At 46.1% G+C, this 14,978-nt stretch overlaps 1 protein-coding gene and 2 pseudogenes across 4 annotated transcripts; 2 read left to right on the plus strand and 1 right to left on the minus strand.

Annotated features, from left to right (window-relative positions):
- Positions 1 to 119: 119 nt before the first annotated feature.
- Positions 120 to 6,013, minus strand: LOC100826266 (putative pentatricopeptide repeat-containing protein At1g10330). Of its 4 annotated transcripts, none has more exons than XM_014903363.2 (3): positions 4,246 to 6,013; positions 621 to 1,073; positions 120 to 493 (listed from the first exon to the last, which is right to left on the minus strand). In XM_014903363.2, exon 1 carries the CDS (start codon positions 5,882 to 5,884, stop codon positions 4,463 to 4,465), a length of 1,422 nt encoding a protein of 473 aa, XP_014758849.1. In that variant the 5' UTR covers positions 5,885 to 6,013; the 3' UTR covers positions 120 to 493; positions 621 to 1,073; positions 4,246 to 4,462. The 4 variants fall into 4 exon arrangements, with proteins under 4 accessions (XP_014758849.1, XP_014758848.1, XP_024319087.1 ...); XM_014903362.2 differs by having other exon boundaries at positions 621 to 1,140; XM_024463319.1 differs by having other exon boundaries at positions 120 to 499; positions 621 to 1,140.
- On the plus strand, positions 400 to 2,701 carry LOC100820950 (annotated as a pseudogene).
- A 2,941-nt stretch (positions 6,014 to 8,954) lies between the features above and the next one.
- Positions 8,955 to 13,824, plus strand: LOC100826580 (annotated as a pseudogene).
- Positions 13,825 to 14,978: the final 1,154 nt, after the last annotated feature.

Consider the following 14,978-nt stretch of genomic DNA (forward strand, 5'->3'; position numbering starts at 1 on the left):
GACTGAACCACCGAGGCTATCGGTTCAGGTTGATGCAAAATTCAGACTTGTCAATATGAATAATAATTCACATAATAAAGTAGCGCAAGTAGGATTTGTATTTATCAATCGCTTTGTGCTTTTATTTTTAGATTCACAGGCTTTTCGCCTGGTTCAATTTATCAATGAAACCATGTTCACAGGAGTAGCGCAAGTAGGATCATTACAGAACTGAAAGCCTACATGGTCTAACCAGCCTGTAGAAGTAAAAGATAGCACAGCTTACAAGCTGAAAAATTTCTGGCAACGGGAACAGATAAAAGCCACCTAACCAGAGAAAGCAATATGGCGCAGCGGTGTCCTCATGTCCGATGCCTGAGGCGTCCCAGGGCCCAACAAAGTAGTTCTGGGGATTTCTCTCGCTTTGGTGTCCATCAACATGATGCAGCGATCCAGGATCTCTATGTTCTTCTTGGGGCAAAGAGGTTGCCAACGCTTTAATATACTAAGCAGCCTGCAACTTGGTCAACAAAAAAAAAACTCAGCAGCCTGCAAGTCATGTTTGAATCTAAATTTTAAAAAATCATGGATCTTGAACTTCCGTCGGATAAAGTAATGATGATTCAAATGAGCAAACGTACCGTAAGAAGAGTCTGAATGTCTGATGAAGACGGTGTTAAATCTGCAGGGCTATATCCTGCTAACAATCCAAGCACACGTCCCATCGCTGCACCCACCGCCGTGCCGCCGGGACCACCAGCGCCGCAACCTGCGAGCCAGTCCATGGGTCCAACCTGAGCCTGCTCCTCCTGGGCCTCTACCTGATCCCTATCGGCAATGGCGCCGCACGGGCCTGCCTGCCGGCTCTGGGCGGCGACCAGTTCGACACGGCCGACCCTGCGGAGCAGCGGCAGGAGACGAGCTTCTTCAACTGGTACACCTTTGCCGTCTCCTCCGGCGGCTTCCTCGGCCTCGTACTCATCGTCTGGGTCGAGAACAAGCAAGGATGGGATATCGGCTTCGCCGTCTGCGCTCTCTGCGTGCTCCTGGGGATGCTCATCTGGATCGCCGGGTTCCCCTTTTACAGGAATCAGCTTCCCGGTGGAAGCGCCATGACAAGAATGCTTCAGGTAATCTATATGCTTTACTTATTTACCCAGGCTACAAATTTTGCGAAGAATTGAGTAAGTTGTTTTCAACAGGTTCTGGTGGTGGCATTCAAGAAAAGAAATGTTGAGTTACCCAAGGACACAAGTGAACTGAAACAGATGAACCAAGATGACCGCAATAATGGGCTTGAAGAGCTGGAAAGAACATCGGGCTTTCAGTAAGTAGAACAACGGGCTAAAATTGGAGTGTTATGTTATTACTATATTGCAGGAGATCGATAAAGCTTTGTGTGAATTTCCTTGCTTCATTCAGGTGTCTTGAGAAATCTGCCATAGACACCGGAGAGATGGGGCCCTGGTCGCTGTGCATGGTGACCGAGGTGGAGGAGACCAAGATCGTGCTTCGCATGGTGCCCATCTTCCTCAGCGCCATCCTCGGCTACATCCCGGTGCCGCTGATCCTCAACTTCACCGTGCAGCAAGGGAACACCATGCTCTTCCTCATCCCGACCGTCTTCACCAGATGGTCATCCTGGTCCTCTACGACCGCTTCATCGTCCCTTTCCTGCGCAGGATCACCGGGTACGTTGGCGGCGTCACGCACCTACAGCGCATCGGCATCGGGTTCCTCTCGGCCACCCTCGCCACTGGCATCGCCGCCCTGGTCGAGACCAAGAGGAAGAGGGTCGCAGAGGAGAACGGTCTCATGGACGCTGCCACGGGGATCCCTATCTCTGTTTTCTGGCTCACCGTGCAGTTCTTCATCCTCGGGGTCGTCGACGTAACCTCCTTCGTGGGGCTTCTCGAGTTCTTCTACAGCGAGGCGTCGACGGGGATGAAGTCCGTAGGGAGCTCCATCTTCTACTGCATCCTTGAGGTGTCGGCTTGGCTGGGGAGCTTGCTCATCCAGGTACCGAACCAGGTCACGAGGCGCGGCGACGGGGCGGAGGCGGCGACAGGGTGGCTGGATGGGACTAACTTGAACATGGGCAAGCTTGATAGGTTCTACTGGCTGCTTGCTGTTCTTGAGCTGGTGGCGTTCTTCATTTACATGTTCTTCGCAAGGAGGTACGAGTATAGGAATAACCAGAGGGCTGTGGACAATACAGGAGATATCAAGGCTCCATTGGCACCCGAAGGTGCTGTGGGTGATCTGATAATCTAGATGTGCTAGTCATCCACCCTTTCTTTGACGAGCTTTTACGTTATTCCATCCTGTACTATTGTAATATTTAGTTATGGAATGAGTGATATATTCATATTTATTGCTTCTGGTGGATTTATGTTTCTGCACACCCAATATGTGAACACTATTGCTGGATGTTGTGGTATTATCTTGCCGTGAAAAAACATTATTCCAATGTTTTTATCAAGATAGATCAAACTAGGAATTCTTTTTTGTTTGGCTTATTTATTTTTGGTATAAAAATATTTCTACTTTCATTGATGATATGCTATTTATTCTAACCAAAAGGAATATACTTGTGAAATTTATATGAGGTTCGATGATATTCCTTTTTTGCTTGGGTCCGTCTATAGCCCAGTTGTCTGAAATTTTCGCTTTCCAGCCAGCCATCCACTGCCTATCCTAAGGCTAAAAATACTCTAGTTTCTTGGACGGTACTATTGTAAATTTTCTTTGCTAACCGTTTGTTCCGGGCCTTTTCTATTGTGTACTGGGCTGTACAAATTTTTATTGGACTATACCTATTCTGGATTAGAATGGGTTAAAGGATTATAAAAAGAACTTGACTATAGAAGAGAAGACTATAGGTATAGTTCCTTTTTGGAACAGATTATGGTAATCTAAAACACACATAAAAATTTGTAAATTGCAACTGATTAAGTATAGAATTGCACTGCCAGAGATTTTGAAAGCACTAATCAACTTTCAAATTTTGGGTATAACCCTACAGGTGCAATTCAAATTAAAAATCAGCAACTGCAACAAAAAAAATACACACCTGCTAACCATGCAATTGCATATAGATGCAACTAGGATTGCAAAATGTAAACATTATGCACTTAAAAGTAAAAGATAGTGCAACTTGAATGAAACTTAATTAATTGAAACTGATTAAGTCTAGAATTGCACTCCGAGAGATTTTGAGCACTGCATCAACTTTCAAAATTTGGGTATAAACCTACATGTGCAATTCAAATTATTAAAAACTGCAACTGCATATGGATGGAACTAGGAATGCAAATGTAAACGTCATGCAATTAAAAGTAAAATATAGAGCAATTTGAATGAAAATTTTATCTTGTCCGTTGGAATTCGTTGGAACCAATAAATGTTTCAGCTTGTTTCATTTCTTGGAAAAAAATGACAGCAATGCTTTGACAATTCTATCAACCAAAATGGTAAACCACCTACTGAATTATAAGGTGCATGACCAAAAAGGCAAACAACCTACTGAATTATAAGGTGCATTTCGGATCTGTATGCTATTAGATCTAGCAACACAGCTTGGTACAAACACAGAAAAGAACATGTCCGCAGCAAAGAAAAGGAGCGGTGCATCCTGTAAATTACTTAATTACTTAATTAACGTATTGTTACATCCTGTACTTAATTAACGTATTTTTCTTTTAAGTTGTTCTTAAATTACTTATTATTGTTACATCCTGTACTATTGTAATATTTAGTCAGGGAATGAGTGATATATTCATATTTATTGCTTCCAGTCGATTTATCTGTTTCCGTAGACCCAATATGTGAACATTATTCAAAAAGAAAAAGGCTGGGGGCGGTGGGCAGAATGTAGATCCGCCTTGGGCAAAGAGAAAGGACAAGGTGGTATAAAAGTGGGATCCTGCATATGACCCACTTTCAAAGGCAGTATGCTTGTGCTATGCCACGACATACTGCTAGATTAAACCATGTTCCACCTTCAATCCCGCATGTTCCACCTGCGTGAAGGCATTATGTTTATAAATCCATACACACCGCATACATGTGCGTGCTGACGTACTAATACTCCCTCTGAATATACAGGCTGTTACTGAGCAAAACCTTTAACAGAATAAAAACAAAAAATTGAAGACAATATTAACAAGATGTACATGAATTTTGGCTTCTCTTAACTATTGATCTAGGACATAAAATGCATTCGTGAAGACAGCGTACTACATTTAGAAAGTGAATGCATGGTACCTGCAGCAGGGAGTAAGTATACGATGATGGAGAGGAGCAACGTGAGCTTTGAAGATTCTGGTTCATTGAATAGATGTCTTATTCTTCATTTTGTCAAATCATAGCTATGAGCTTGCACATGATGTTCCTCTTTTGGTTTAGTTTTTCCCACAGGAATGAGTCATAAGAAACAATTGGTAGTTCCAGAAGAGCACTATTTTCAACAAACAAACTGCAGTCAAGGAATGGCAGTGCTGTGAAAAACAACACTACTTTGCCCAGCTGTCTTCTTGATTCCAGCCTCATGCATCATCTGGCCCATTCTTATAGCAGCATACCAGTTCCCATCTTCTAGATAAATATTCCTAATAGCCACATACCGATCGGATTGCTGAGGACCAAGAGCCACTAGTTTCCGCTCAATCTCAGCAACAAGCTCTACATTTCCATGGAGCTTGCAAGCACCAAGAAGTGCACCCCATACAGAAGCATCAGGGGGAAATGGCATCCTCTCTATAATCTCAATGGCCTCAATGAAACGGCCAGCACGTCCTAAGAGGTCCACAACACATCCATAATGGCTCATCACCGGAGTCACCTTGTATTCAGTGACCATCGCCTCAAACCAGTATAACCCAATCTCCACCAATCCTGCTCTAGCACAACCTGTCAGTATAGAAAGAAATGTAATCTGATTCGGCAAGAACCCTCCAACAATCATCATGTTAAACTTAACCAACGTTTCAGTTTCCTTCCCATGGTTAGCCAATGCAGACAGCAGTGCATTCCACGTACATACCTCCTTCTCCAGTACGGCCTGAAAAGCTCTCTTACAACAGTCCATCTTCCCGTACTTTCCATAAGTGTCAACCAGTGCCGTGCCCAAGAAAGCTGTGAGGTCAACCTGATGCCGAACAACATAAGCATGCACAGCCATCCCCACCACAAGCCCCTCAGCGCCATCCAAGTTAGCACAAGCAGAGAGCACGCTGACCAACGTAGCCTCCCCGAGCCATCCCTTATTGTGCACCAACAATCCCCTAAAAGCCTCCACAGCATCCCAGTGGCACCCATTCCTCGATAAACCAGAGATTAGCGTGGTCCACGACACCACATCCCTCACCGCCATCCGCTCAAAGAAGTCTCTAGCCGTGGCCAGATCCCTGGCAAGGAACAGCACGTCAAGCATGGCATTACAGGAGGCCAGATCGGGACTCCTCATTTCATCGAACACCTTGCCTGCGTCACACGGGAGATCGCCAGCTCGGCCATAGGATCTGACGAGCGAGCAGGCGACGAAGCGGTCGGCCGCGAGGCCCCGGCGGAGGCACTGCGCGTGGAGGGCCGTGGTGGTTGCGCCGGAGGCGGAGGCGGACCTGAGGAGGGAAGGGAACGTGTGGCCGTTGGGGTGCGCGCCGGCGGCGAGCATGGCTGAGAAGAGGCGGAGCGGGGCGCCTGGCGGAGAAGATGTGGAGGAGAGGCGGAGGTGGGCGTGGATGAGGCAGTTGTATGGAAAGGCGGCGGCGGGGGCGTGGGAGGCGGAGAACGCGCCGGAGGTGAGGAGGAGGGCGTGGACCTGGAGGAGTCGGCGAGGACAGGAGAAGTGGTTCTGGAGGAGGTGCTCGAGGCGGGCGCAGGAGTACGGGGAGCCCGTCCACATATGGTAGCGGGAAGCCGACGCCGGCAGCGTGGAGGGTGGAGGGCGGTGGCGATGGAGGACGGGGAAGCCGGCGGCAAATGCATGGGTTTGGAGTTTGGATGCACGTCTTTTTTTTTTGACAGCTGGATGCACGTCAATTCTCTTCAAGAAAGATGTCTCAAATATACCGCCAAGGTCCCGGGGCACCAATTTCACCCTATACCCGTGCATGGTTGGCCCGACCCGAAACACGACGTCCCGGGCCAGGCCCGGACTTCACTTTCCAATCCCGAACCCAGTCCGAAAGTCCGAAATAACTAAAAACGGTATATTTTTAAGGAAAAATAAGTATAAAAAATCATTTATTTATTCCGAAAATAACTATTTTAATGCTAAAATGGTCAATTTTTTCGGGCTTCGGGCCGGGCCGGGTTCGGGCTTGAGGTTTTCCCGTCGAGCTTTATGAAGCCTGGCCGAAACCCGGCCCGGCCCGAGGCTTGCCCAGGTATATTTCACCCTCAACTTGAATGTAGTACTCCTTCCGTTTCATAAAGGTTGGCACGGTTGGAATTATATATAATTTTCACTCTACTCTTAGCAAAACCAGATCAATCTCTCACTAAGCAGTATTATGTCCTTAATAGGCTAATATAAGGAGGTTTTGCCAAATTGCTTCCGAGAAGAGAATGAACTAGACCAAGTGTAAAGTATAGAAACTAGTTGTACCGTGTCAGACTGAAAATGCATGGTTCAAAGTCGTGCCAACCTTTATGAAACGGAACAAGTACTCGTATAATTTTCACCATACTCTTAGCAAAACTAGATCAATCTCTCACTTAGCAGTATTATGTCCTTAGTATGCTAATTTGAGGCGGTTTTGCCAAATTGCTCTTGAGAAGAGAATGAACTAGGCCAAGTGTAAAGTATAGAAACAAGTTGTACCGTGTCAGACTGAAAATGCATGGTTCAAAGCCGTGCCAACTTTTATGAAACGGAACAAGTACTCGTATAATTTCACCCTACTCTTAGCAAAAACCAGATCAATCTCTCACTTAGCAGTATTATGTCCTTAATAGGCTAATTTAAGGCGGTTTTGCCAAATTGCTCTCGAGAAGAGAATGAACTAGACCAAGTGTAAAGTATAGAAACGTGTTGTACCGTGTCAGACTGAAAATGCATGTTAGAATGCAGTACCATGTTAACCTTTATAGTTAACATAACAAGCTTTACCCGCAAAAAAAAAATGCAAGCTTGTTTAACTCTGAGATATTATTGGTTCTCCTCTTGTTCGCAGATGGTTGGGTTAATAGTTTGACATGCTTTTTGTACTTATAGATTATGCAATGGATCCTCTCGATACCCTTATAGTCAAATTTCATTTCAATGTAACAATTGTTCGTTCAGACAGTGCATTGGAGTATGTTAATAGCATGGAGGACATTTCAGAAATTGAGTGATTGGCTTTCATATATGATGATGAATCCTTACTGGATGGATTTATTTCAAGTTGCTACTCCATTGACATGTACAATAATATATATGATCATTGTTTGGAACCTATGGAAGAAGAGAGTTGGACAACTGCAAATAATGTTCTTATCAATTCTTATTAGTTTTGTCATGCATGTCACGGGATTTTCAGGTGGATCCAAGCCGTACAGGAAAGGCTATAGCTCATAATTATGAACCTGCTCCGATTGTACCAAATAAACAGATATTCGGAGCTACAAGCCTGAAGATTGTTGGCACTCCGTCCACAAGTCCCGCTCACAGCCTGCTCCCGTTGTTCGAACCAAGCAAAAGAAAGCACAAAGAGTGAAGTCTAGCTCAAGCTCCGAGCAAAGCCCTCGGCCTGCATGTAATATTGTTATGGCAAACCAGCAAATTAATAATTGCACAATTGTGAATCTAAGCTGCCAAGCTTAGCTTCACATTTACCTTTGCATTGTGTTTTCAGCCTAGCTGCGTATAAGTCTGCAAAGAGTGCAAAAGAAGGGCCAAAAAACTACAAGAGAGTTTGAGTAAATATCAAGGAACCCATATATAGTATAAAAAATGGTATAAAAAAACCTAAACTCTTGAAAAATTTATCACGTAACCACAACCTATATGCTATATGTTGCAGGAAGCCCATCCCATAATTCCGCAATCTATCTTCTTAACCGAAGAACTGACCGTTGGGTCCCGTAGGTCAGTGTCTGTAACTAAGTTAATCTCAGTGTTTTGCTTGCCCAGCCGGGTTTGATCGGTTCGACCTGATTTGGATTCGGCCCACCGTATGATGTCACACTCAAACGAACTGCTGGTTCGACCTAGTCATTTCGCCTTATCTCACCGAGCCTGACTAGGCAAGTTCGGAGGCAGCGGTGGCGGCGGCGACTGTTCGTCTGCATCAACTTGTGATGGCATGGACTGGAGCGGCTGCCTCTCTGGTTTGGAGAGACTTGTGATGGCATGGCCAGAAGCCTAGAAGGTTTGATTTGACTAATGGCGTGTTTGATTTTGTGCAAAAATGTAATATGCCAATTTTGTTGGTCATTGACCAAGATTTGACATTAATTTGGATGGTTGTCAACTATTTGGCAAGTCAATGTTTTTAGCTAACTCTAGTTCAACGTTTTGGCTAAATTTGGCCAGCTCATGAGCTAGCAAAACCAGGACCAACTATTTGGTTAGCAAAAAATTTGTCAAGGCAAGTTTGGACTCAAAACAAACATATAAATTCCAATTTTTCTTATGGAGCATCGGCTCAAACCCATCCAGGCCTAGACTTGCATTATCATTCATAGGTAATCTCGTCTGAAGAGAAGAGGAAGCTAAGGTTTGAGAAGAAGAAAGGAAATAATTAGACAGAAGAGACACAAGATCGAAGTTGACACGGAAGCTTGTATATTTGAATGACGTATTTTTTATTCATTTTTGTATGACACGCTTTTGTTACGTTTTAAAAATATAATGGAAATTACATCAGTCGATGCAGAGGGCTCACACCAGGGATATCTTTCTTTCTAGAAAAGATTGACACTTCCATGAATAATAGCTGTTAATAGGACTGTGGATGTATTTAATTTTCTTTTTCTATTCTCATTCGAACAACAGTGTTTTTATGCTGGTTGGTGGCGCTTCAGGGGTTCTCTTCGCCTCTGCATCGAAACGATGCATACCGTCAATTTTATTGCAAAGTTATATCATCTTAGTGGCTTCTTTTTCGTCTACCTGCTATGCCCGCCACCACTGCACCCCTTTATTAGCATCCACCAAACAGAGCAGGGGTTTCATCGGCAGGAACCTGGAGTATAGCTACAAGCAGTGAGGCTGTGAGAGAGGGCAGGGAGACGGGGGGAGCTAGGAGGGGAGATGGGAAGCTCATCAGGGCTCGTCGACTGGAGGGGCAGGCCTGGAGGAGTAAGAGCTTCAATCTTCATTCACGGTATGGAACACTCTGAGCATGACTTGGTTCCATTGATTGAGTTCCTCCATTGCTTTGCTCACTTAAGCTGTGCTTGTCCGGCCAGCCGACGAGTCAAAAATGATATGCTTCTAAACTGTACGTTGAGTTATTGACTTGCTGAGTCCATGAGTCATGTAAGATAGATCATGTTTTATTTTAAGAACGCTTCCTAAGCACAGTACATATGGATGCACAAAATTGACTGACATGCATGAAAACACTCGATTTGGACTTTTGTTGCACACTTTTCTTATGCTAGCTAACCTACACTCCCTTGTCTCTGTCAATTAATTAGCGTGAATTTCCACAAACAAAATACACACCATAAGCTTAATCACAACTTTTCTTTTTTTTTCGCTGTACTGCACTGCAGCTCTGGTGCTCCTTAGCAACGCTGCCAACATAGCCAACATCATGAACTTGGTGAGCTACCTCCACGGCACGATGCACATGGGCGTCGCGGAGGCCTCAACGACGGCGAGCAACTTCATGGCCGCGCTGCAGATGTTCTCCATCCCTGCGGCCTTCCTTGCCGACTCCTACATCAAGCGCTTCTACACCGTCCTCATCTTTGGGCCCATAGAGATCCTGGTAACATATAATATTTCCAGTCATATATCCTTAGGAAGATGCGTCTTTACGTTAGCTCTTAATCATCTTTGCAACGTGAGCATCGTTTGAAAGGAATTGAATCTTGAGAAAATTACTTAAAACCATCACAATGGAGGCAACTGTCTATGAAATTTTGCAAATTGTCACCACTTTTGAGGCAAGCAGTACTCCCGCGCACTGATTCGCTGGTTGATCACATTTTGACGGAAAAACTGACAGTGAGGCCCGCATGTCTGGTCCAATATGGCAGTGGACTTTTCCTCTGCCACGAGGTCGTCAACGCTCTGCGTCCGGTTCCCCTACCCCAACAAATGCTACACCACCGGCAGCCAATTCCCCTGCCCGCGTTGCCTTGGACTCCGGCAGCTCCCCGTCGGCAGCCCGCTCCCGGTCGCCCTTGAGGAGGCCCTGACAGGTGACTTGCCGCGCTACGCGTCGCTGTGCAAGCCGAGGAAGATCGTCATGCTGCCTCTGGCGAAGGCACAAGGCGTAGGAGGCAACATCCCCCAAATCAGGGAGGGCGTCGGCGTCAAGGAGACGCGGTGGCGGGCGCGGCCGGCGGTGGCGGCCGAGAGCCCGTGGGGGAGAGCCATGCGGTGCCCAGCAGCGATGCTGCTCCTGCCGGTGGTGACGAGAGCGCGGGGCGTGGGCGGTGCGGGCAGAGGCCGAGCTGCGGGGCGGGCAAGAGGTCGGAGCGGGTTGCCGACAGGGAGCTCGCGTAGCGGCGGAGGAGCAACACTGCGGGACCTAGGACCTAGGGGCGAGGACAACGGGAGATGGCGCGTTGGCGCCTCTGACCGGAGGTAGGGAAGACGAGCTCGAACAGGTCAAAGCTCCTTGCCCGCCGCCAAGACAATGACCTCCACCGCCGGCGGGAACCACCCCCCCCCCCCCCCGCCTCGTCGGAGTCAGCTGTCCTCCTCCTCCCACGGCGGACTCCCGCCATGAAGCGCGCAAGGACAGGATCGACCTCGCTGAAGCCGGCAGTTCCGCCATGAGCTCCTCCGCCGGATCCAAGTCGGGGTCGGGTCTAGCCACGGTGGATGCCTAGGCCAACATGGAGCCAGCGTGGACCTGACATGCGGGCCCCGCTGTCAGTTTTTCCGTTAAAATGCGATCAATCAGCGAATCAGTGCGCGGGAGTACTGCTTGCTTCAAAAGTGGTGGCAATTTGCAAAAAAAAAGTAGTTTTCCTAGACAGTTGCCCCAATTGTGGTGGTTTTAAGTAATTTTTTCTTGAATCTTTCCTGGTGGCTAGCTTATCGTGTACATTTTTTTAAAAGCGGTCTTGATCTACGTGCACTTGAATTGGTGTTTTCATCAAGGTACTACTCAGCGAGAAATTAGACTTTCGGCCTCGAAGGGAAAGGTGGAATATATAGTTGCCATCGCGTATGTCCGTATGCAGGAGCTGATGTTGACAGATTGACAAATGGGAGGCGACGTTCGTGGGAGGGAGGGGCCCAGGGGAACAGATGAAATAGGTGGGACGTAATGTGGGAGAGTGGATAATGTAGGAGTACTACTACTCCAGTGCCTTGCTTCTTTTTTTTTGACAAAGAACTCCAGTGCCTTGCTTGTGTGAAACAAAACATCAAAGATGTTTTCTAAAAGCCTTGGGGTTGCTTCTGCTTTTGATCGCAACATTTCAGCTGAACGCGCTAGTTTCACTTTCAAGTTGGTTCCAGTCACATCGCTTTACCAATAGACAGGCAGAACACTCATAATTGATTGATCATTAGGTTACAAATATCCTTGATTTTTTTTTTTTGAGAATACAAATATCCTTGATGGATGAATAAGAAAAAATAGTGTGAAAAGCCGTGATAGCTAAAAACAACTTATAGCAATTACCGTTTTGACATGAGAATAGTGTTTGGATGGTTGTTTTCAGCCCAGCCCAATCGATCGTCTCACTGCTTCTACCCGTAATAAAAATACAAACAGCCCAAAAGCTCTCAATTCAAGCAACGTGCTGAAAGGAGCCCCGCAGGCCGCACCCGCTCCTCCTTCCCGCTCTGCTCCGGCGTTGGCCACCATACTCTCGGAAGTAGCGCAAGCAGGATTGTGCTTTTATTTTTAGATTCACAGGCGTTTCGCCCGGTTCAATTTGACAACGAAACCATGTTCACAGAAGTAGCGCAAGTAGGATTGTTACAGAACTGAAAGCCTGAATGGTCTAACCTGCATGTAGAAGTAAAGGACAGCAAGCTTACAAGCTGAAAAATTTCTGGCAACCAGAACAGGTACAAGCCACCTAAGCAGAGAAAGCAATATAGCGCAGCAGTGTCCTCATGTCCGATGCGTGAGGCGTCCCAGGGCCCGACAAAGTAGTTCTTCTCTTCTTCAAAGACAGAGCCTGGGGACTTCTCTCGCTTTGGTGTCCATCAACGTGATGCAGCGATCCAGGAATCTGTGGGCCAGTACATTTAGAGAAGCCGTTTCCGGAGAAGCTCAGGCTAATCTAAAAATAAGAGTAAATTTCGAACCACAGGTTTTGAGGCAGTTTTCTCACGGAGCACTGGTAGATGCTAATCTGTCCACAGAATCACAATTTTTGTGTCTAATTGTCTCAGTCCACCCAAAACACGGATTTAACCCCGTTTGACACTATTTCTTACAGGTGGGGCCCGCACGTCAGGCGTCACATCTTTTTCATGAGACCCCTCGTCTTCTTCTTTTTTTCCTCATTGCTCTTCTTCTTCTACGGTTCTGTGAAATTTACTTTAAAAAAGACTGGCTTGTATGTTTTTATTGGGGCAAATAGGTTGCCAGTGCTTTAATAAACTCAGCAGCCTGCAAGTGATGTTTGAATCTAAATTTGAAAATTATGGATCTTGAACATCCGTTGGATAACATAATGATGATGCAAATGAGCAAACGTACCGTAACGCAAGTCTGAATGTCTGATGACGATGGCGTCAAATCTGCAGGGCTTATATCCTGCTAGCAGTCCAAGCGCATGTCCCATCCCTGCACCCACCGCCATGCAGCCAGACCAGCGGCGCCGCCACCTGCGAGCCCGTCCATGGGTCCAACCTGAGCCTGCTCCTCCTGGGCCTCTACCTGATCCCCATCGGCGACGGCGCCGTACGTTCGTGCCTGCCTGCCGGCTCTGGGCGGCGACCAGTTTGACACGGCCGACCCTGCAGAGAAGCGGCAGGAGACGAGCTTCTTCAACTGTTATACCTTCGCTGTCTCCTCCGGCGGCTTCCTCGGGCTCGTGCTCATCGTCTGGGTCGAGGACGCTGCCACGGGGATCCCTATCTCTGTTTTCTGGCTCACCGTGCAGTTCTTCATCCTCGGGGTCGTCGACGTAACCTCCTTCGTGGGGCTTCTCGAGTTCTTCTACAGCGAGGCGTCGACGGGGATGAAGTCCGTAGGGAGCTCCATCTTCTACTGCATCCTTGAGGTGTCGGCTTGGCTGGGGAGCTTGCTCATCCAGGTACCGAACCAGGTCACGAGGCGCGGCGACGGGGCGGAGGCGGCGACAGGGTGGCTGGATGGGACTAACTTGAACATGGGCAAGCTTGATAGGTTCTACTGGCTGCTTGCTGTTCTTGAGCTGGTGGCGTTCTTCATTTACATGTTCTTCGCAAGGAGGTACGAGTATAGGAATAACCAGAGGGCTGTGGACAATACAGGAGATATCAAGGCTCCATTGGCACCCGAAGGTGCTGTGGGTGATCTGATAATCTAGATGTGCTAGTCATCTACCCTTTCTTTGACGAGCTTTTACGTTATTCCATCCTGTACTATTGTAATATTTAGTTATGGAATGAGTGATATATTCATATTTATTGCTTCTGGTGGATTAATATGTTTCTGCACACTCAATATGTGAACACTATTGCTGGATATTGTACTATTATCTTGCTGTGAAAAAACATTATTCCAATGTATTTATCAAGATCGATCAAACAAGGATTTTTTTTTTTGTTTGGCTTATTTATTTTTGGTACAAAAATATTTCTACTTTCATGGATGATATGCTATTTATGTAACCAAAAGAGTAAAATAGACCACTAGCCCATGAACTCGGCAAAAATGAACACTTTAGTCGAAGAACTCGAAAAACGCACACTTAAACTTCTAAATTAGGACTACTGTGTCACTTTTGTCCAAAAAACGGTTCGGCGAGACTTAAACACGCCACATGGCCGCCTCGTCGGTTTTGGCCGAGACCACGGGTTTTAATCCCTCTTTCGCATGGTGTTTTTTGAAAAATCACCATCCAGCCACGGCGTTGCTGGTGATTTTGGCCGCCAATTTGGGAATTTTGAGATGCATTTTAACTGGACGGGTGATTTTGCAAAAAAAAAACACCCTGCGAAAGAGGGATTAGAAGTATCGATCCTAGTCTTAGCCGACGTGGCGGCCACATGGCAGGTTTTAACCCCGCCGAACCGTTTTTGGACTAAAGTGACACAGTAATCCCAGTTTATGAATTTATGTGTGCGTTTTGCGAGTTCGTGGACTAAAATATTCATTTTTGCCGAGTTCATGGACCAGTCATGTATTTTACTCTAACCAAAAAGAATATACTTGTGAAATTTATACGAGCTCGACGATATTCTTTTTTGCTTGGGTCCGTCCATAGCCCAGTTGTCTGAAATTTTCGCTTTCCAGCCAGCCATCCATTGCCTATCCTAAGGCTAAAAACACTCTAGTTTCTTTGACGGTACTTTCTTCAGTAAATTTTGTTCGTGCTTTTCTTCGCTAACCATTTGTTCTGGGCCTTTTCTATTGTGTACTGGGCTGTACAAATTTTTATTGGACTATACCTATTGTGGATTAGAATGGGTTAAGGAATTATAAAAAGAACTTGACTATCGAAGAGAAGACTATAGGTACCGTTCCTGTTTTGGAACAGATTATGGTAATCTAAAACACACATCAAAAAAATCCAAATTTGTAAATTGCAACTGATTAAGTCTAGAATTGCACTGCCAGAGATTTTGAAAGCACTAATCAACTTTCAAATTTTGGGTAGGGTATAACCCTACAGGTGGAATTCAAACTAAAAATCTGCAATTGCAAATAAAAAAAAGG

The sequence above is a fragment of the Brachypodium distachyon genome, chromosome 4 (assembly GCF_000005505.3).
Source record: "Brachypodium distachyon strain Bd21 chromosome 4, Brachypodium_distachyon_v3.0, whole genome shotgun sequence".
Classification (NCBI taxonomy): Eukaryota; Viridiplantae; Streptophyta; class Magnoliopsida; order Poales; family Poaceae; genus Brachypodium; species Brachypodium distachyon.